The sequence below is a fragment of the Uloborus diversus genome, chromosome 6 (genome assembly GCF_026930045.1).
Source record: "Uloborus diversus isolate 005 chromosome 6, Udiv.v.3.1, whole genome shotgun sequence".
Classification (NCBI taxonomy): domain Eukaryota; kingdom Metazoa; phylum Arthropoda; class Arachnida; order Araneae; family Uloboridae; genus Uloborus; species Uloborus diversus.
The window spans coordinates 57243982-57266756 of record NC_072736.1 but is presented as its reverse complement, the minus strand read 5'-3'; the positions used below and the strand labels follow the sequence as shown (position 1 = coordinate 57266756).

Here is a 22775-nt window from a genome sequence, read left to right as displayed (position 1 = left end):
CTCCAAACTAAAATTTTTGCAAGGGGGAGAATTCCCGATTTGTCGAACGAAATTTCAATTTCACCGAATAATAAAATACCAGGATGAAAACCTACATCTCATTGGAAGAGACAGTTAGACATCATTAAAAAACAATTTAAAAAATTTAAAAAAAGAAAAAAAAATCTTAATGTTGAAATGTTATCTCTAAATTTACCGAATCGTCAACAAAATTTGCTGAATAAGGATTTTTTGGGAAGGTCACATTGACCCCTTGATTACTGAAATTCGGTTCATAAAAGAAAAAATAAAAATAAATAAAGATAAAAAATTTTTAAAAAAATAATAAAAAGGAAGAAAAAGAGCGAATAAACATAAGAACGATTTTGCTGGAGATGAACGAGAAGTAGGTTTGTTCAGAGGGATCTTGCTTTATCATTGCTATGAAGTTCTCTCTTTATTCTCATTCACGGAAATCTTGGGATATAGCTCAAGCAGTAGCATTGCGCCCCGACAAAGCATTCTTCGCCAATTTATTACCGAAAAGCGAAAAGACGCCAAATCTTTCCGCAGCAGCGAGACCTTCAGCATCAAGAATCCGAGGAAGGCGGTTCACGTATCAGCGAGCGAGTTGAGGAATTAGGCGGCATCCCTCGTCCGCCAATCAGAGGCCGGCAACGACTTAAGCGTTTCTGGACAAACATTTCATTATCGGCACTCAAGGTTTCGTTCCGAGGGATAATTGCGTTAACCGAATAGTTCCCCTGTCCTGTTCACTAGGAAAAGGGGGGTGTCTGTCCGTCCATGCCACCCCTTCGCCTCCCTTTTGCTGTTTCCGAAGCGAATCAGTTGGAAAACGACTTTCGGACGGAGCGTACGATTTACCCGGAACTTGCCTGCCCGGTGTCGAAAGGCATGTGAAGATGGTGGTTGATTTCGAATGTGTTTCACGTTTTTGGAATTTAACAGACTGACGAATCTTTCATTGTCGTACGCCTGTTTGGTTTTAGAAGAAAATTTGAATAACTGTGATGAAAAAGTTCTTTCCGATGTTATTTATCAATGCCCGTCATGGTGTTGGCTTTGAAAAAGTTTGCTATCCTGGAACTGAAAACAGTTGTCAAAGTAACTAAAGATAATTTTTCTAACTAAAAAAAGGTAACATCGATGAAAAAGCCACGGTATTTTAATAGGCGTTTGAATTTTTCATTCTAAAAAAAAAAAAAGAATATTTTTCCAGTAAGCCAGTATATTTTGAATCATGTTTATTTATTCTCATTTAAATTGTTAGTTGTAATTTGCAAGCGAAAGGAAAATGCTCTAAAATTTTCTTTCATGAAAATTTGCCCATTATTAACAAAAAGAAAAATTATCAGCAAAACCACAAAACTTACTTTTCATTATTAAAACATTTCTTACCATCCGGCTCTCAAAGAAAAGAAACGAAAACAATTTTCCAGAAAATTGAATGATATACATTTGACATCTCGTTCAAAAAGTTGATTTCAGTATTCTATTCAGAAATTTCCCGAAATATATCTTCTACTTAATAGATCACTTTAATTTAGAGTTCCTTCTTACTTTACCGTTTATTGAACTATTGCAATCCGTTCTATTTTTGCTGAGCGTGCATTGATTTTTCCATTGAAACACGAAGAACTTACTGCAGTTGCAGAACATAGTCAAAAAATACTGTCACCAAAATTACTTTCAAATTCAGTTGTTATTTTGCCAAATCGATGTAGAATCCATTTCAGCGGCCAATCCACAAAAGTACTTGTAAGAATAACTGCAAAAATAGTTGTTTAATCGAAAACTCTTCAATAAGGCATAGAATATGTTTTGAACATAAGCAACAAGAATTGCTCCAGCAAAAACCATTAACAACAACTTCTGTAAGAACAACTGCATCAAAAGCGATCTCTGTCTGTGAGCTACTCTAAAAAGCTTAGAATGTGATAAAAGCAAAAGCATCAAGAATTGTTTCAACTACAAAGCCAGTAACTATCTTTAAAGTCTAACGGCAAAAAGACTTGATATGACTGTAATTTCATTTTCGTCAGAGCCCGGGATATGATTCGGAACTCATTTCGCTTGGCTCAAGTGCCATAATTTTTTATCCAGTGATTTGTAGTGGACAGTGCCTGAACAAGAGAGAAGTTTAGTAATCTTTCAATTTGGGTTGAGTATCTTCCTTTAAACAATGGAAGATTCCAGGCCCACCATCGAGAGACAGCCCAATCGCTTTTCCTTGTACAGCATCGAGAGACTTCTCAACGCCAGCCGTGATGTTGTTCGTCGTCCAACCATCGGCGACATCCAAGACGTGGTCGGATCAAGAGGTAAGACGAAATTTCTGGTCGTTACCTTTTCTGTTAGATTAGTCTGACCAGTGGGCGTAGGATAGAGGGATGGAGGTATGGTTCCCGGATTCAGACTCCTCCCTTAAAGCTCGAAATTAAACTTCTGAAATAAAAATTAGTTACTTTTCTCTGTTTAAAAATTGTTTTTCATTATTTTATCAATTTTCTGTAGCTATGACTGTCTAGTGTTTTCATAAAATTAAAATAAAATTCCAATTGTGTCTATTTACGATTCCAAGCATTACATTTTGCTTTTCTTAGCCTGGTGAAAACCAGGGCTGACGAGAGGCTATGTCAGCCTAGTCAGAAACTAGGGGCACACTATTCGAGGGCCCCTAGGGCACTTTGGAATTGCAGCAGTATGAATTTTATACGTTTTATGTTGGGAGGGGAAGAGGTCCAGCGACCAAACTGACAAGGAGCCCGATTGGCTATCGGCATTCCTGGTGGACACCCCCCTTGAGAAATTAATCGCTATGCCACTGAGTCTGATCAGTTGATGAACACCTAAGCGCAGCTTCATTTTCATATATTGAAAACAGCAGCATTTGGTACATGAGAGTACAAATTTTTCGGCTACTGAGCTGTTATTTTTCTAAAAAAAGAACTCGAAGAACTTCTATGATTCAGATTCTTTTTTTTTTAAGGAGAGGGGGGTGGGAGGAGGTTCAAATAAAATATGATGAAGCAACCCAGTAAATGAACATGTCTAATCAGTGAGAGAAAACGACATTTTCTGGCCAGTAGGATTTTTGTTTTGAACCAATTTTCGATGAGGTTTAGTAATAATTTTACGCTTTCTCTTTGCACTCCTTACCTATTATTCCTCTTTTATTTTTACTGCTTCTGGCTTACTCCCCCTCCCTTTTCCTCAATTGTTTTCTTTCATGGGCTGTTTTCCTTTCCTTTGCCCCTTTCCTTCCTTTTTGGAGTTGTGTAGAAAGAAGTTATTGTTTACACATTCATTTGAAAAAAAATTAGTTTTCTTTTTTAAAAAAGGAAAAAAAAAAAAAAAAAAACGAAACTTTCATTCACGACTCTCTGGTCCCCCTCCTTTTTTTTCACACATGGGCCGTTACTTTTCCTCTCCTCTCCCCTTCATTGCTTTTTCGAATTATATGGAAGGAAGATACTGTTCAGAAATTAATCTGATTTTTTTTTTTTGAATCGTAATTATTTTTTTTTCAAGAAAATAAAGAAAAAAGAAAAGAAACGAAGCGTTCATTCACTGCTTGCGAGCTTTCTTTTTTCTTCCCGATTTTTTTTTTCATATAGGCTGTCCCCCCCCCCCCCCCCCCCCATTTCTTTCCTTTCTGAAATTGTATGTAAACTAAACGTTCATCCACTGCTTGCTAGATTACTTTTTTGTAATTTATATATTTATTAATTTCTTTATTATTATTATTATTATTATTTTTTTTTACAAATTGTTTTCTTTCATCGACTATTTCCTTTTCCCCTTTCTTCCTTTTTGAAATTCCATAGAAGGAAGTTACATTTTACAACTTGATCTAATAAAAATAAAAAATAAAAAAACTTTTGAAACCCGCTTTAAAAATGAAGAAACAAAATAATCAGTGTCTATTCTCTGATGGGTTTACAGTAATCATTAGCAAAATAATGAACGACAACCCTGAAAAACATTTTTCTTTTTTTTTCTTTTCATTTTCTCATAAACTTTAGCAAATTTTCTGCTTGAAAAATTGTGCGCAGGTGAAAATTTTAGCGGAAGGACATTTGCCCTTCTTACTTCTCTGGTGCATGTATGCACAAATAAAGTCGTAGTTCACAGGATCTGATTGCTGAATCCCACGGCCAACTAGGCCGTGGTAGAAGACCCCCGCTGTTTAGGGCTAAAAATATGGCCCTATATGGCGAAAAATGTTTCAGCCAAATGGCTAAAATTATTATGTTTAACAACAGGGGCATTCTGAAGAATCTTTGGCCTGGAACCTTTCCATATCTTAATCCAGCCCTGGTAGTTCATATAATTTCACGACGCATTATTCTGTTTGCTGTAAACGGTGATTAATTGCCACAACAAAAGATCATATAACGTGCTTACTAAAATCATTCAAATATTTATTAGAAAATTGCAAGTATATAGCTAGAACCAAAAAAATATAAATAAATAAATAAATAAATAAATAAATACGAATCTTCAATTACATTTTCAAAGAAATTTTAGCATTTTGCATGATGAAAAAGCAAAACTGTTGAGTCCACCTCAATATTACTTATAAATACAGCAGAACTCTTTAACGACATACTTCGGTAAGCTACGGAATCGGTTCAAGTCTCTATAGTCTAGCACATCCAACATTTTTTATGCATGAAATCTTCGTCTGCATTTCACTTGTCGTTCAAGGAAAAAATCCCACTAGCTATCCACCAATATGAGTTTTTATTATATGAGGTCCACACTTTAAAAAGGAGGGGTGCAATTTTTTTTAAATCAACTTTTGCTGCGTTTTTCCAATTATCGCAGCTCTTCAACTTTTGCTGCGTTTTTCCAATCACCGCAGCTGTCAACTTACTGAAAGTTCTTCGTGCTGGGAAATCGGACAACGAGTACGTGAGTAAATACTAATGACGTCATCATCTGTGATCCAGAGGCCTTAGTGGTCAAATTTCAAGTGATCAAAGATGACTTAACTCACTTGACATGGTGGATTCGATACCCACTTTTGTTCGAGATGTACTTTCTCTTCGGCGGACTGTAAATTTCTTCTTGTAAATTGGTCTCAATAAAATTGGTTGTACCACATGTAACGCAGGCAAAACGCTGGTACCTAGTGTTTTTTTTTTTTTCATTTTTCTTTTCTTTAATTCAAAACAGCGTGTTGTGAAATTCACAGCACTGGTTACACAGTAGTTTTGCCCTTCAAGGCAGTTTATAAAAACATTTAAAATGCAATAATATGTGATGCCGCGGTTTCTATAAAGTATGTTCGAATGAAAAATTAGCTCAAGGTTTGTTTATTCTGAACTGCTTTGTATTATTGTCGTTCGTTTTCATTTGGGGAAAAAAATTGACTTTTCTGCAACAATGTTCTAACTCGCGTTAAAATAAGTCTCGAAATCCCCGCGATATAAAGAGGTTCTTCAGTTATTAGTTGTGTATCAGAGGCTCTAGTTTGTAAATTCTAAAAATAGACAAAGTATTGAATAGCTGAACTATCTCCGTAAGTGGTTCTTCAGGTAATAGCTCTTTGAATAATTCTGCCGTTTTTTACTTGTAAAAAGTGTTGAGTTCTGCTGTACTGCCACTAACGTCACTACGCGCGGGGGGGGGGGGGGGGGGGGGGCTGTATGCCCCGAGTCACTCGTCTAGGGGGAGGGGGTGATACTCTACCGAATGCAGCAGAATCACTAAAGGGTGGGGGAGGGGGGTTGTTCTGGATGACATTTCTCTGGGGAGCGATAACCAAAACTGTATTTAAGAGTTTCTGAGGAATTTCAACACTGAAATCAAAACATGTTTTAATTTAAATTTACTCTATCAAATCTTCAAAGGAAGTTCATTGCACATCAGCACAAAAAAAAAAAAAAATCGTTTTTGCTTTCTTTTATTAATTAATCATTTTTATTTTGTTATTAGTTCGGACAAAAACACTGCCTTCTAATCAGGGTTCTTTGATTTAAATCAGTTTGATTTAAATCTTGATTTAAGTCAATTGGTCTTTAAAATGAAAAAAAAAAAAACATTGATTTAAATCGATTGATTTGAATCAAGCGATTTTTTTTTATCGAAATCCTGAATTAAAACCAGTTTATTTTATTTTTATTAATTAATTTTGCTTTTTTAGAATGTGTTGCTCTAAATTTAACCACACTGCATTACACAATCTTAACTTCAACTGGCAAAACTAAATAGATCCCTCTTGATGTGTGTGAAACAGATTTTCCTTCTTGCAGTATTGCTTTTACTCCAAAATTACAGTTCCATTCAGTATAGAACCAAATAAAAATTATCAGTCTTTCTCATACACTATCATTGATATAATTAAGAAAAGTAATTGCTCAACATATTATTTTACACTAAAACATACATGATGATGGAAACCATATTTTTAAGCAAAGCATAAACAAAATCACTTCCTATCTAAGTATTGTAACGTATCTTATAAATCTTAAAAATGTATTGAATAGATAGAGAACTTATCTAAGTTTGAAGAGTAAGCTGAATAGATTCATCCACTGTATGAAATATATCGTGTTTATAAATGTAAAGTAATAAATAATTATAAATTTAATAAAAAATAAAAAAACATCTGACTTAAATAAAAACGAGCTGATGTGTGCATCCCATGACTTCCTTTTGCTCCAAATTAATGTCAATTCCCCATTATTGGCAATTTTAATGTGATTCAATTGTTTACTCTCTAAATATCATCAACAGTGGTCAAATTAAAACCAATTAAAAAAAAAAAAAAGAAAAGAAAAAAAAATCGCCAAATTTGTCACCAAGTTGGCAACAAAACTTGGTGACCAAAAGACTGGCGATATATCGCCAAATGTCCGACAAATTATAACACAACTTAAGTTTACATCGAAATTAACAATAATTTCCTCTCAAAAAGAGGCAAAGACCCCCTTAGGAACATCCGAATGCAACCAAAAGAGAAGGAACACAACTAGACCCCACTAGGAGTCTACGTACCAAATTTCAACTTCCTAGGACATACCGTTTTTGAGTTATGCGAGATACATACACACATACATACTCACATACATACGGACGTCACGAGAAAATTCGTTGTAATTAAGTCGGGGTCGTCAAAATGGATATTTCGGGTGTCTGTACGTTCCTAGGCATATATCCACGTGTGATCGGGTCGAAAAAAAAAAAAAAAACTCAACATTCATTCGGGGGTGAGAAAAATGGAAATTAAGGCCGATTTTAAAGTGAAAATTTTTTCGCGAATACAATACTTCCTTTTTTGTAAAAGGAAGTAAAAATCCGATTTAAGGAAAAAAATCGACTTTTTTAATTTAAAAAAAAAAAAAATTAAAAAAATCACGAACCCTGCTTTTCATGGTGGTAGAATGATTAATTGCGAGGCGTGCTTAAAAATGTTTATGCATAGATGTGGGGGAACCTTTTTTTCTTTTTTTCATTTAAGGCGGGAAAAGGGATACAAAATAGCCAGCTCCAGTGTACGGATTTATTTTTATAGCAGAGACTTAATTTAAAACTTAACCTAAGTCCCCAGCCAGTACTGTAAGATTACTCAAAAAGGATGCAACTGTAACCCACTCTAATATTTGTGTGCGTGTGATGGGTAAACATAAAATATTTAGTTAGCATTTTGTTTTATAGTTTTATGTTTCCCTTTACTTGTAATGTATTTTTTAACCATTTCATTTTTTTCCTTTCATTATATTACAATAATTCCATATTCCATATCATCCAATATTTTAATTTATTATTTATTTTTAAATCTTGTTTATGATCAAATATGTTTATTGACTGAAAATCTTGTTTGGGAATACATTATTGTTATTTGTTACACGGGTGAAAATTTGATTCTGCTGACAAATTCAACTGCATTTAAGATGCTATTTGTGCGAAACTATTGAAGTTGTGAAACGTAAATTTCCCGCTTTTTACTGTGTTATAGAACAACGGTTTTGAAACTGTAAATTGGGATCCATAGATGTAAAACGACCACGGAGAGATGGCGGATGACCTAGAAGCGGAAACATCATTAATATCATCTGTCATAGGTAGAATCAGTCAGATAGCACCTAGTAGTAAGAGGTGAGTTCTCGCTGATCCTATGTATAACAAAATAAAACAATAACAAAAAACATTCTACAAATGATACAAATGATTTTCCACTTCAAGGTCACCCGCCATCCCTCCATGGTCAAGCTTTAGCGTTATTCGTTAAATCATGTTTTCGTCACTGTTCTCTAACAAGTTGTTTCAGACTTGCCTTTAGAGCAGATTGGTTTTCAGCTAACTCCATATTTTTTTTTATCGGTGAAACAATTCGAGAGGGGGCTGGGGGGGGATTGTTTTTCAAACACTTCAAACATACTTCTGCACTAAGTAGAATGCTAAGCACTCCTTCCGAAGGTAAGCACGAAAATAACGTGATATAAACGAGCAAAATAGCAGATGTCTTTGAAAATATTCAGTACTAAGAGAAAAAAATGAGCCGCGCCAGCAGGCTATTGGAAAAGTTGGTAGTAATGTTTCACACACACACACAAAAAGTGGGAACATTGCTCCTGATTGTGGTTTCGGTTGTTGAATAGCGTGTCAACATGTGACTCAATATTCTAAAAATTTAATGAATTTTGGTTATTTTGAATTTATCGACAATCTAAGCGTAATTTATTTTAAATATTTTTGTACGCTCGGTGTAGTTTTTTTTCTGCGCCCCCTTTGAATATTGATGTGACCTCCCTCTCTCCCATTAGCACTACAATATGTGCTCAATACAAGTACAGTAGAACTCTATTAACTGATATTTCTGTTCACCGAACCGGTAATTTTACAAAGAAAGGTAACAGGTTTTAAAATAAATGTACATTTCATAAATTGATGAATTTTCTATTCTAAAATCAATATATTTTCTGGAAAATTGTGTGTGTGTGTGTGTGTGTGTGTGTGTGTGTGTGTGTGTGTTTTTTTACAAATATATCTTTTAATATTTAACTTGGCATTGTAAAAAAAAATCAATTGACTTTTTAAAACTTACCACAAGTTATTTTCCTATTTTAGTTTTTTAACTGTCAAACAATTTTTTTTTGTCCATTTTCATCTTTTAAAAACATTTTGTTGTATTTTTAATTTGTGCATTGTAAAAATTTGTGATCCTGACAGTTTTTTACACAAAGTTTCTATTCATCGCTATTTCCGACTGCCGAGAGCCTTGATTACGTTAGAAGAATGGTCAGAACATAGGAGCTATTCTCAGAAAATTTTTGACATTGAAGTTTTAGGAACGTAGCTTTGAGCTATCCGTTGAGACGTTCTAGGAGGGGATGAGGGCCCCCCCTCCAATATTTTTTAAAATTTAGAAACGAAAATGCATTTTTTGTCTCTCTGCGGTGACATTAGGGCAATAGAAAGGGCATAAGAGTTCTCCCTCAAAATGGTCGACATTGAAACTCTAAAATCAGTTTTAAGCTATCTTTGGGGACTTTAGGAGAAGGGGTGGAAGATTCGGGGTTTCTCTAACGTTGAAAAGCTAGGGTCTGATGGGGGAAAGTGGTCAATGGGGTAAAGTAGTCATAATTCAAATAAATGGCTATTGGTTGGAAATTAATGTTCGGATGAATGTGAAAATTTCATTTCAGGGGGTTGTGCATTTAGAAACTACATTTTGAATACAAAATTTTACAACTGCCAAAATTTTATTTGGTAAAAAAAAAAAAAATTTTGTGTAAATATGAAATTTTTAAAAATCTAAACACCTTTTTCAACTTCCTTGGGAAATTTTGTTTGTTAGAATTATGAACAGATTGACTGCGCAGGAAGCTTCCTACATGTCTTAAGAACTCTTACTTATTAGCAGTTAGCTGAATCTATTTTGAATAATTTTTAGAACAATTTAAGTAAGATGGGGTAAAGTGGTCATAATATTAGGCTTAACGAATATTGTTCTTCTAAAGTCAGTTAATCTTTAAGTATAAGGCAGACATAAATTAAATATTAATTTCACTTAATATGTATTGTTTTGCAATAAACAGGATTAAATATACGTGTATATGCGTATGCATACGCATATACTCGTGTAGGCACGTATATACATGTATTAATATGAATGCACCGATAAACACGTATTTGGGTATCTGCAAGTATTTTTTATCTATACAGACTATACACGTATATACCCACTTATGCTCGTGTACATACGAACACTTATATACTCAGGGAGACACGTATATACGCGTACGTACTCGAGTAGACACATACAAGCATGTGATATACATGTATACAGGGTGAGTCTAAACTCTTGGGCAAATTATTTAAAGGTGTTAGACGGGAGGATAAGAAGCAAAAAACATATGGACACAAACTCAACGCTGACGCGCGACATGCACGCAAAGCCAGAAACTGATGGTTGCAAAACTGATGGTTGCAAAACAGGTCACAAATTTACTACACAAAGACAATTTTACACGAAATTTTAGGTTTTAAGAAAGTTTTAAAGTGATTGATGAAATTTGCGGCCGGAAGCTGTAATACACGCATCGCAATCACTCTGTTGCAATTACGAGACTTTTGAAAAACTTTCATCAGTCGCTGCGCCTTTGTTGCGATGTTTGTATTAGAGCTACTACAGGCCGTAACTTTTTACAACTGCTCTAAATATTTCTTAAAAACTAAAATGTCGGGTAAAATCATCTTTGTGTAACAAATTTGTGACATATTTTGCTAACGTCAGTATCTGACCTTGTGTGCACGTAGCGCGTCAGCGACCGTAAGTTCCTTATGATTTTTGCTTCTTATCCTCCCCTTTCACACCACTTAGGTTTTGCCCAAGTTCTTGAATTCTTTCTGTAAGCATACATGTATATATTAGCGGATATACTCGTGGGATACATATGCTGGTGGTATACACGTAAATGCACGCATATACGTCTAACAGGTATAAAATCGTGTTTACATGTATACATAGGTATATACTCGTGCTTCCATTTTATATACGTGAGTAGACACGTACAAACATGCACTGGATATATCCACGAATTAACTCGTGTATACCCGTATAAGTATGTATGTACACTTATATATGCGTATATACGTCGACTATACACGTATATACTCAGGTATGCACGTATATACTCGAGATACATATGCAAACACGCATATGATGTTCGTTTATACGCGTATATACTCGCGTATGCCCGTGACACGTATATACTCGTGTAAACATGTATACACTCCTGTAGGTAATCACGTATACATGTTTATATACTCGTGTATACACGTATATACTTAAGTCGGCACGTGCATGCATGTATCTGATGAATACATGTATCTATTCATATATACACATGTTTACTCATGTCTACGCGACACGAATAGTATACTCGTGTATACCCGCATATACTCGTCCATATACTTGTAAATATAAAGATAACCGAAATATACAAAAATTAGGGTTATTTGTAACGGTTTTGCAGCTATTTTTAACTATGATCACTTTACCCCATGCTAGGACCACTTTCCCCCACCCCATGGGTTAAAGTGGTCATAAATACAAAGGGAAATGAAAGTGTTATAAAACTACTTAAATCAATATTTTTTTCCCTGAAATTCAATGTACCGTGTTCTTCAATAATGCAATGTAAAATAACAACAAAAAAAGTTGAAGTGTTTAAAGAATTTATTGTATTTATTATCCACCTAAGTTGAAAACCTACGATTTTATGACCACTTTACCCCACTAGACCCTACTATTTTTAAACTATCTTTGGCGACGTTACGCAAGGAAAGATGGAAAGGGGGGGGGGGGGTCATGGGCATCCATATGCAAAGTTTGAGAGGGGGGAGGCTGAGATATTTTCCTCATGGTTTAGCAGGATATTTTTCCCATGGAAACCGATTTCAGTACAGTTTAGAGTTATTAAAATTTGACGTTTTCAATGACTTGTTCATTAATGGCTGGAGAAGAAATTTTTTCTTTACAAAAGTGTAAAAACAACTGTTAAAAGCAAGAAAGTTTTAATTTCTAGGGGAGTGGGCCCTGATCCCCTATTTGCCTCCTGTTATGGGTGCCCATGGGGCGTGGAGGGGGGGGGGGGGGTCTAACAGCAGAAATTGCTTGGAATGTAAGTCTCGGAAAGACCATTTCATGCTATTTTTTGTCATATTTATTGGGAAAAGGCAATTAAACTGTTCTATTCCAGAAATTTGCGAAATGGAAGTCCTAAAAATGCAATCTTCAGTCATCTTTGGTGACATTATGGACGCGAGAGGGGAGATGAAAGATTCCTAAATGAGGCCTATAGTTTGAATGACATTTTTTGGATTCATAAAACGATTTTCCTGAAATTATATTGACAAAATTAATGTTAAAGAAAACATAACTCATATCTGCTAAAAAAAGGAAAAGTGAATGAGTTTTCTTTCATGTAAGTTTCATGCAGAAGTGATAACTTTCATAGCATTCAATTATTATCATTATTTAATCCTATGAAAATACCAATTGGCTTATGGTAGGTATAATAAACAACGAAATTTTTGCATTGTATGTTATCGAAAAATCTTGCAAAAACTTCATCAAGTACAGTTCCGTGACTTGTAGTGGCTTCTTCAGGCTTATTAATCATTTGTAATTGTAATTTGGATTGTAGAAACGATACTTCGTGTTTGGGTTGATTGTATATTTCGTTGCGAGTGTTGTTGCGTCTGTTGCTGATGTTGATGCACATCTGCCACGACTTCCATTTAAATAGCCCTAAAATAAGTATTTGTAAATAAATATTGAACGTTTGAATACGTAACAGAGACAGAAAAATGCTTGCTAGTTGGATTTTTATTTAAAAAAATTTTGAAAAAAAAAAAAAAAAAAATAGAACCGACTTCAAAATTGCTCTAAATGAAAAATAATTTTATTCTTTGATCACCGTTCAGACTACTTTCAAACATAAGTTTTGATGTCGGCGCAAAAACAATAGATTAAATGACACGTCGTTTCTAAATATTTCGTTTACGAGAAAAAACACTCAAACTTACGAAACATTTTAGATTTTACTCTGTGATGAACAAATTAAATGTTTATTTATTATTTTTGTTTTCTCAGCCGTCCCCAATCTCCGCGTTGCGGAGTCTGCGGGAATGAAGTTCTTTTAAAATATGTACACCATATCACAGTTCGAAACCCTAAATGAAGCGAGATATTTTTAGTATAACTAATCGCAAAAATGTTTTGTTTTGAAAATAAATTTGAAGATTAAATGCTGTTTTGAATATATATTGTTTACAATGTTATTGGTATTATATTGTATAATTAAACTCACCTTTCGTTAGGAGATAGCGTTATGTTGCGACGATCATCCATCTTCTGTTAGTTTCATTACTTTTTCTACTATCACTTAACGCTTAAAGCTAACCCAAAGAGTAAAGAAACTAAATTTCCCCGACCATGCGCGCTTCTGTCGTATGCGCGAACGAAAGGAATGCCAGACGAGAGTTGCGCTGTTACGCGCGTTATGTCACAAATCGGTTTACCCTCCCATAAGAAGTTATCACTTCAAAAAATCTCAAATTGGCGGGGAATAAAGAGCATAGTATGGCAAAAATGTTTAACATTAATATTAGAAGCAATGAAAGGAAACATATTTTTTTTTTTTTTTTTGAATATTTACTTAAACAAACAATTAATAAATCAAAAAGGTTGCGGAAAACACTTCTATAAAGTATTTTAATAATACATTTGCATGATATTCTACATCCATTCAGCTCGTCATGACCCCCAGGTCCCTCCACCTGTATTCACACCTGAATAACAGCCTCATTAATATTGTCATTGTTTGTGTTTGATAAGGTTTTGAATATTAAATTATAACTGCAACAAAGAGCACCTCTGATTTCTTTTAAGACATTCGTCGGTTTTGACTTACTTAATGTATGCTAATGCAGAAAATCTGGATTCACAGAGATATGTGGATGAAAACTGCTCTACCAACGTCAAAAAAGCAATATTGTTGAAAATATTTACACGAGACCACAATATTGAGCAAATTTTAGTTAGTTTTACTTTTTCACTGTAAAAGTAACAACATTGCTTCCCTTGAAATTCTTCTACGTTACCCGAAGGAGGCTCCGCAGGTTGAGAATTCCTGTTTTAAAGTATGTACTGATAAAATTTTGAAAGAAATCTTAAACCAATTTTTTGTCACCTGCTCTGTGCTGCATCATTAATTCTCATTTTTTTTTGTTTGATTAACTAAGTATAATATGTAAATTGTGCTTTGTGGAGCAATATGGTCCCAAAATTTGATTTAATATGTTCTCAACGGCATGGCAGTATTAAGTCAGTTACAAAGTGGGCTTTCGCTTACAATTTTAACTGCAATATATATATACAGGGTGTCTTTTAATTTACTTACAACTTTAGAATGAAATGACTTCGCAGAGTCTCACTACATAGCGCAGCTTATTAATGCAGTGGCGGAGGGTATAAAAGGAAACTGATTAACATTGATTTCACGCCATTACGAAAATGTCTTCCGAAGTACGATACTCAACCGAAAATCGTATATACTCATTGTTAAAATTTGGTATTTGTACGGTGAAGAGTTTTTGACACCATTAACAGTGTGTTTGGAATCAGGGTTATCGCTTACCAATATCCGATCAACCACCCTGGCGCACTGCATTGACTACCGTAATTACCGGATATGAATCCGTGCGACTTCTACCTTTTGGATCACATAAAAGAATAAGTGTTCAAAAAGAAGCCGACTGACTTCAATAGCCTCAAGAAGTACAATAACTGGCTCATCTGCAAGTGCTAATAGAGTAACACTTGAATGAATTACTTATGACCTCGTGACTAGACACTGTATTGCCTCTGAAGGGTCTCATTTTGAAAACGTTCTGATTAAATTTCCTTTGCGGTGTTCATTGCAATAAAAGAAGTTTTAAAGCACTATCTGCAACGATTCTTGTGCTATTTCAATTTAAATTTGTAGGTCAATTAAAAGACACCCTGTACATGTATACATAATTTAAAAACAAAACGAAAATTATTCAGTATGTTGAAAATGAGAGACGAAAATTATTTTTCAAAGAAAGAGAACTTTTGATTAGTCAAATAGAAAGGTAACACCTCACATGCTAAGCGTACTTACACGTGGTTGCACATTAGAGCAGGGAGCACATTAGAGTAGAGGAATGTGGGGCAAAGTGAAATAGCGGGGGCAAAGTGAAATGGTGAAATATTCTGCATTTACCACCTATCTAGTAATATTTTAACTATGTAGTTCCTTGTGTAGTCTACTCTGGTGCAGAAAAAATACTTCTGGAAATCAAAGAATATGATAATACAAGCAATTTTGAAAAATTGATATGCAAAGTGTAATATTTTGTTGTAAGTCAAAATGTATGTTTGGAGTTATTAAATGATAAGATTATTTGTTTAGTAAATGCTTTGTAAAATTAGGCAAGTCCATGCGGAGCAAAGTGGAATCTTTCATTTTATTTGCTTATTCCGTCTTTTATCAAACCACTTCCGAATTCATTTGTTTATTAGTTTATTTACATACCATCAATTAATACCTTCCTTATTTATTCATTCATTCGCTATTTTATTTGCTCATTTATTTATTGTTTCTTTTATTCTTTCATTTAGACTTCATTTATTCATTCGTTCTTTTATTTACCCATTCATTTGATTAAAAATATCTTCAATGATCGAAGAAAACGTTTTCATTTTTCACTTTGCCAAAAATAAAAAATGTTTCAAGGCAAGTTTTATTGCAAAATATATATTGTTCTTTCTTTATGTACCCTAATTTTCAGAACAACTTCACAATTTGTTACTCTTAAAAAAGGTAAGTTATCATAACTATTTCACTTTGCTGCACATTTCCCTACTACATGGTACTGTAAATGAATGTCATTTCTTGATGAACGTCTGGGTTTAAGTAAGCTGTCAGACGAACTTCGTGGAAGGAAAGATAATATCACATGTAGACACAAACAATACTTTGCGAACTGCAGTAAGTTTCCGTCATATGTTTTTCATATTAGAAATGCTGAAAGTGATTCAGATAAATCGGATACTTGGGGTTCGGATAATTGGAGTTCTACTGCAATTTAAATTAATAATACTGAAGACTTTGAGTGGCAACGTGTCTGATTTCCATTTGCTTACGGAAACAGTAAATACAAACAGAAGTTGAATTGTATGGTCTCCCCCCCCCCCCTTTTCTCCATTTTACACCCCCCTCTCTTAAAAAACAGAGAAAATCTTTGAAAACATTTTATACCATTCCTTATGAAAACAAAAATTATTGTCTGTTAGTGAGTTCAAGTGCTAAATTGTTAAACAAACATTATATCATGAAACATAGAGACCTTGTATGTCGATTTAACGATATTTAAAAACCTTAACAAACACAGATTATATGACGATAACTAGAAGAAAATTGCGAAAAATAATACCAGAATTTAAAATTTTAACTCAGAAAAAGTAAGTATAAAAAATTGACAGAGTTGTTGAATGTAACATAATGTGAAAAGGGTAAAAAGAAGCAAAGAAAAGAAATGAACAAGAATGCCTTTTCTTTTTTAACAACAGCAACTGTTCAGCTTCTCAAACACATGTGAGAAGAAACTTTGAAACGAACCATTTTTGCGAATGTCTGATGAACATTTTTTTGGGGCGTGGGGGGTACATATCGTTCTTGTGATAAAAGAAGATATTTACAACTCGTTGATATTTCTTTCTTTTTTAAAAAAACTGTGTTTGGTTTTGCCTATTTGTAATCAAAAATTAAGAAATAGTAAGGTAGTCGGGATAAAGCGATTCAAATAGCACTTAATTCTAGTCCTCCTCCGACCCACCTTACCTCATCCTTCTGCAAACCTATCTTATGTTTCATGTGACACCGGATAAAGCTAAAGCACAGAGTATATAAGTTGCGTGAAGTATTTAACTCCCAGACGAAAGAAGTGAAGGAAAGAAAAATCAAATCATCTATCCGAAATTGTTATGGACAATTCACACAACGAATGATATGGATTAGTGGAAATTAAAAAAAAAAAGCACTAGGTTTTGCTGCTAAATTACTCAGTATCTCTTTGAAAATCTGGTTCTTCAATCTCGGAATTCAAACTGGGAGGTTGAAGGGGAAAGTGGCTGTCGAGCTGAGTATCGAATTGATTATCTCGACCCAATCGTTAGTGCATCCAGAACTGTTTGAGGGGGAGAGAGAGGGGGGGGAGGGGGTGGGTTCATTACAAATCAGAGTTTTCTGAGTTTTGCTCCTAACAGATTTTACTTGTATATACAGGATTGGCAATATGCCACAGGAGCAATGGTTGTGGAAGAGGTCCTGCCAAAAATACAGAAAATCCCCTCGTAATGCGCCCTGCTCCAGCCAATTTATATTTTTCCTTCTATATACTTCGCAAAAGAAATTAGTTCCAGTGGTATATCTAGAATTTTTTTTGGAGGGGGGGTGCATATTGTTCTTGTGATAAAAAAAAGACATTTACAACTCGCTGGTATTTCTTTCTTTCTTTAAAAACCGTTTTTTTTTTCCTGTTTGAAATTGCCTATGGATTTTTAAACATCACATTATAAAAGTTACAAGCATGAATTATTTAGGAAGAAATGTATCTACCATAAGTACTAAACCAAATTGGTAAAATCTTCATTAGAAAACTGATAAAAATCCTTCAATAATTGAAAAAGGTTACAAAATTGAAAAAGTTATTGTTTTGAAGTTACAAAACGAAAAGATTGAAAACACAAATTCATCGAAATGAAAATTCCTGCCTCTTTTAGGTTTTACAAAGTTGCATTGATTCGCATTTTTTGCTTTGGAAAATTATTAAGATTTCTTTTGTCACGTGGAGATATATTTTCACACATTTTTTTACAAAACATTCCGTTTAAACGCTTTTGAGATGTACCTACTGTTTCTTTAAATTGTTTCTAAAATTTCATTGCTGGAAACGATCTTTCCGTCCACCTTTACTTGTCTTATAAATTGAGTTATATTTAAGTTAATGATATTCTGAAAAATATTTATGTTGCACTCTTGTAAAGCTTCTATTAGCAATTAATTTAATCTGTTGTATTAATAAGTTCTTTTCCAATATACTCAACAGTCGAAATACATACTATAAAACTGACAAATCCTAAAAATAAATATTTTTCAGTTTTTCTGATAGATTTTTATTTTGTGGTATAGATATATGAGGTCATTTTTCGTTCTGTATCGTCAAACTTTACGATGCACAGTAATAGCATTCAGAAATTTGTTGAAAAGCAATATGTTAAAATGTGGAAGAGGAGGAAAATGGGTTGAACCACACTTTTTTTTTTCTTTTTTTAAAGTTTAAACATCTTTAATCAGTGGTACCAAAGCTGAAAATTGCTGCGATACTCAAACATGCCACAAAATGTTTCTGAGATTTCCATCAAGTATTTCTCATCCAAAAATATATGAAGCACGGTTTCATGTAGATCTTATTTTGAAAATTTACCACGTTTTCCTACCGCTTCCTTCTTTTTCATTTTATTAAAAGAATCTTTGGTTTTATTTATGTCTTATTACTGTGAGCAAAGTATTTCATAACGCAGTGAAGCAGCAAGATTTGATAACAATAGTTTGTTCATATTTGAATAAAGATATGAAAAAAAAGAAGGAACTAGAATCAAACATCTTAAAACAACCGAAACGAAACAATCAGATGCACATGTATTTATAGTGCAAGTCAACCGGGTGATTACGAATTACTACACTTCACAATTACCAATCCTAGTATGGATGCGTTTAAAGACTTATGATTAACCCACCCTCCTTCGAAATTATGGCTGCGCTAGGTGACATACGTGTATTCATTTTGCAGCTTCTTTAGCATTAACTCTTATTATCTGTTCAATATGCGGAACTTAGATAAAACGTATTAATACTTACTTAGAATTGTTTTCATAATATAAAGTACATCAGGTTCATAATATTAACAAGAAGTTCTGTCTAGAACTAAACGAGCCTACTTTCCCGTATACCCATACTACTTTCTAGTACCTGATCAATATTCTCAAAAATAGCTAAAATCGCAAATTTTTTCAAACATATTTTTTTTCAATATTTTAAGCTGATTTCTAGGAATAAAATATTCCTTACTTTTCTTTAAAAAAACGAACAAATAAAATAACAGCACCTTTCAAACAAAGCAGCTAATACACTTCTTTCCATTAAAAAAAATCTTTAACAGTTTTCAAAACGAAAAAAAAAAAATAATAATAAGTTCATTAAAATAAATACATCATATAAAAAAAATCGTTTCTATTTCCCCTGTTGCCAAAAATAATTTTTTAAACGAATTAATGCACTTACCAAAATAAATAAAAACAATAAAATGTCAACTTAAAGAAATAATTTTCATTGTCAAAAAAAAAAAAAAAAAAAATCGTCTGCGCATATCTTTAACATAAATGACTTCGAGTTTATTCGCCGAAAACTGAATACCTAAATTAAAACTTTAGCGTGAAAATAAAAACAAGTCATATCAACAATAATTATTTCACAGTTAAAACCACAGCGTCGGAGTCGGAGTCAATCTCATTTTGGGATAAAAGAGTCGGAGTCGAATATCCAAGAATCGGAGTCAGTCATTTGTCCTCCGTGTATAAATGTTTGCCGAAGCTACGAAGTCAGAGTCGAAGTCGGGGAGTCGGAGTCGGGAGTAGGTCACACCGGCATCCCACACACACACACACACATATATATATATATATATATATATATATATATATATATATATATATATTATAGGGGAAGTTTGCCGTCAATTAAAAAGTTTCATGACTAGACCGCGAAGATATTTCCCGTACCTGAAATTGTGCTGGCGCGTAATTAGTTTTAGTCCCTTCCTTTGTCTGAAAACAGTCTACCGCAGAGTCGTCAAGTAGCTAAAGTTTTTTAATTATATTGTTAATCGGTCAGAAAAGATTTTTACCGTTTCCCTTCTAATTCTTGCGATTTTCATGTAGCTACAACATGCTTTGAATATGACTGATAATCTAAACGTGAACATTGACTTAAAAGAGTGCCTTTTCAAGTACATCCTCATACTTCATGTTTCATCATGACTCGTCACAGCAGCAACATCTATAAGAATATTCAAAATGACGCAGTTGCTATCACTGGACCACTCGGTGTTTCCATGAATGCACCACCTGACAAAGAGTTTCATTCATGGAAAACCTCAAGTATTGCTGTGACTTCAGCTCAGTTTCCTTTGAAAATTGCTCAATTGTTTTAAAATAAATATGACAGTAAAAAAAATAATCTCAGTAATTCATGAAAACTCTTATACTTTATTTTAATTTCAAGGCAATTTCTTTATAAAATTGATTAAAAACTTAAAACATAATAATTATCGGAAATGTATTCAGATAGAAATCAGGCACTTGCAAGTGTTTTAAATACTTTTGCTGTTCCAAAAAAAATGCAAAATTCAATAAAAAAATATGGTCAGTGGACAAGTGAGAGCATGTAGCGTGCTACAGTAGCTTACAGAAATGGTGGTATGGACCTCAACGAAGTCTTCCGACAATGCAGAGTCCTGAAAGCAACTTTAAGCAGTCGCATGGAAGATAAAAACCGGTTTGTTGTTACGTTAGTCATTAAAAATTTAGGAGATAGGTCCTCCGAAATAGCAATATGATTAGTGAATCATATTTTTAAAATAGAGAGGAAGCTTTTGGAATTACTTCTGAAAAATTGGGGAAATCAGCCTTTCAAAAGGCTGAGAAAAATAACATGTCCAACAGATTTAATTAAGACAAAAAGTCTGTTAATACTATAGTCTCTGGTAGTTTGAAACTTTAGCTTCTGGTTTCAGTAATAAAATGGTCAAAAATGTTCTGACATTTTAGAGAGCAAGTACAATCTTGCGTCAAACGAACGATTTCAAAATCGATTTAACAAAATTCTCAACAGTTCAATAGAGGTTGAAAAGATATTAGCTAAGAACAATGTTGCACAGGTTGGGAAAATATCAAGTGGTGAACGAGGTGTGATGACAATAGCTAAGTGTTGTGTAAGTGCTGGGTTTTTTTTATGTTCCTTTTATCCGAAAATAAAACATTTTAGAAAATAAATCTGTTTTTCTATATTTTATAGTGTTCATTGATGACCTGTTATAAATATTTGTAAGTTACGCATTGATTTTTTAATTTTGAGAATGTGGTTCACCGATGGGAACTCGATGGTTCATCCATAGCAACCGGTAGCCATGAATGGACCACATGCTAAAATATTTATTTTTAATTTTCATTCTTTATTGTGTATATTTCATGAAAGTGAATACTATTATTAAAAGAAAAATATACTGAGAAATTGTTCCTATTAATGTGTAATTAACGTGAAATTTGGGTTGAATTTCCTTTTTAAAACTAGTATGTTGTGGCCATCACGAAACTTTCGTCTATATTTTTCCTTTTTCTGATCCCTCCCCATGCTTGACGAGGAAGCAATATTCCTTACAAAAACAAAATTACACATGCAAAAACTTGCCGACCATCCCAATGTCTGAATTATTGTAAAAACAAAACAAAGAGCGAAAATTGAAAGTTACTTTAAAAGCCTTACTTGAATTAATTACAAATATTTTATTTATTAACAAACATAAGATGGCAACAGATAAAAATTTTAAATCATTGAGATAATATTTCCGATCATTTCCATACAATTAAAATCACAAGAAGTACGCAGACGACAATCTATTACGATTTATCTTTCTTATTGTTGCATAAATAAAACTATTTTTATTCGCAAAAAAAAAAAAAAAAAAAAAAAAAAAAAAAAAAAAAAAAATCAACATCTCTTGGAGCGATTGGAGTCGAAATTTAACCAAAGCCTGTTTTCGTATGGATTCACATATATTCCAAATTTCAACCAGAACGTAGCATTACTTCTTGAGATAGGGCACTCACAATGGAAAAAAAGAACGGGCGATTGCGCTACCCCCTTTTTAGCTGTTGACACCAAAATAAAATCAGCTCTTATACCCACTAAGGGCTACTTGTCAAAAAATTTTTGTTTGATTCCGTTCGTTATTTCTTAAGATACAGCAGTCACAATTAACGACAAAAAACGTTCTATAACTCAACCCCCGTTTGAGCTATTGACACCAAAATTGAATCAGCACTTGCTCCTGTTACGGGCAACATATGGACCAAATTTTGTTTGATTCCGCCAGTTACTTCCTGAGGAATAGCAAGCAAGTGTAACTCAAAAAACGTCCCATTGCTCCACCCCCCTTGGAGGACTTCGCGCCAAAAACCAATGGGCACAAGTTCACATAGGGGCACATATGTGTACCAAATTTCGTTCAATTTCATGCGGTAGGTTTTGCTGTAGAGCGGCCACAAAAAACTGGTCACACACAGACGTGACACACATACACACACACATACACACACACATACACACACACACACACACACACACAGACAGACATTTTCCAAAAATAGTCGAAATGGACTCAGCACACCTCAAAACGTTCGAATCCTTCGAAATTCGAAAATTTGCACGAATCCAATACTTTCTTCTATATATTAGATATAGAAGAAAGTAAAAATCGAAAACTTATGTGGTTCATTGACGACAACCTTCCCCTATGGTGACTGATTCAGCAAAATGAAACAAAAAAGAATCACATTATGCAATGACTCGTCAAGACTTCGCGACAAATTTAAGAACAGATTCTTACAAAAT

General features: G+C 33.8%; 1 protein-coding gene across 1 annotated transcript in view; it reads left to right on the top strand.

Moving 5' to 3' along the window:
• Positions 1 to 2182: 2182 nt before the first annotated feature.
• Positions 2183 to 22775, top strand: part of LOC129224517 (retinal homeobox protein Rx-B-like) — a 76906-nt gene continuing 56313 nt past the window's right edge. Inside the window, exons 1-2 of the mRNA XM_054858981.1 lie at positions 2183 to 2321; positions 16826 to 16864. Coding sequence (XP_054714956.1) covers positions 2183 to 2321; positions 16826 to 16864 — 178 coding nt within the window. The remainder of the gene's footprint in view (positions 2322 to 16825; positions 16865 to 22775) is intronic.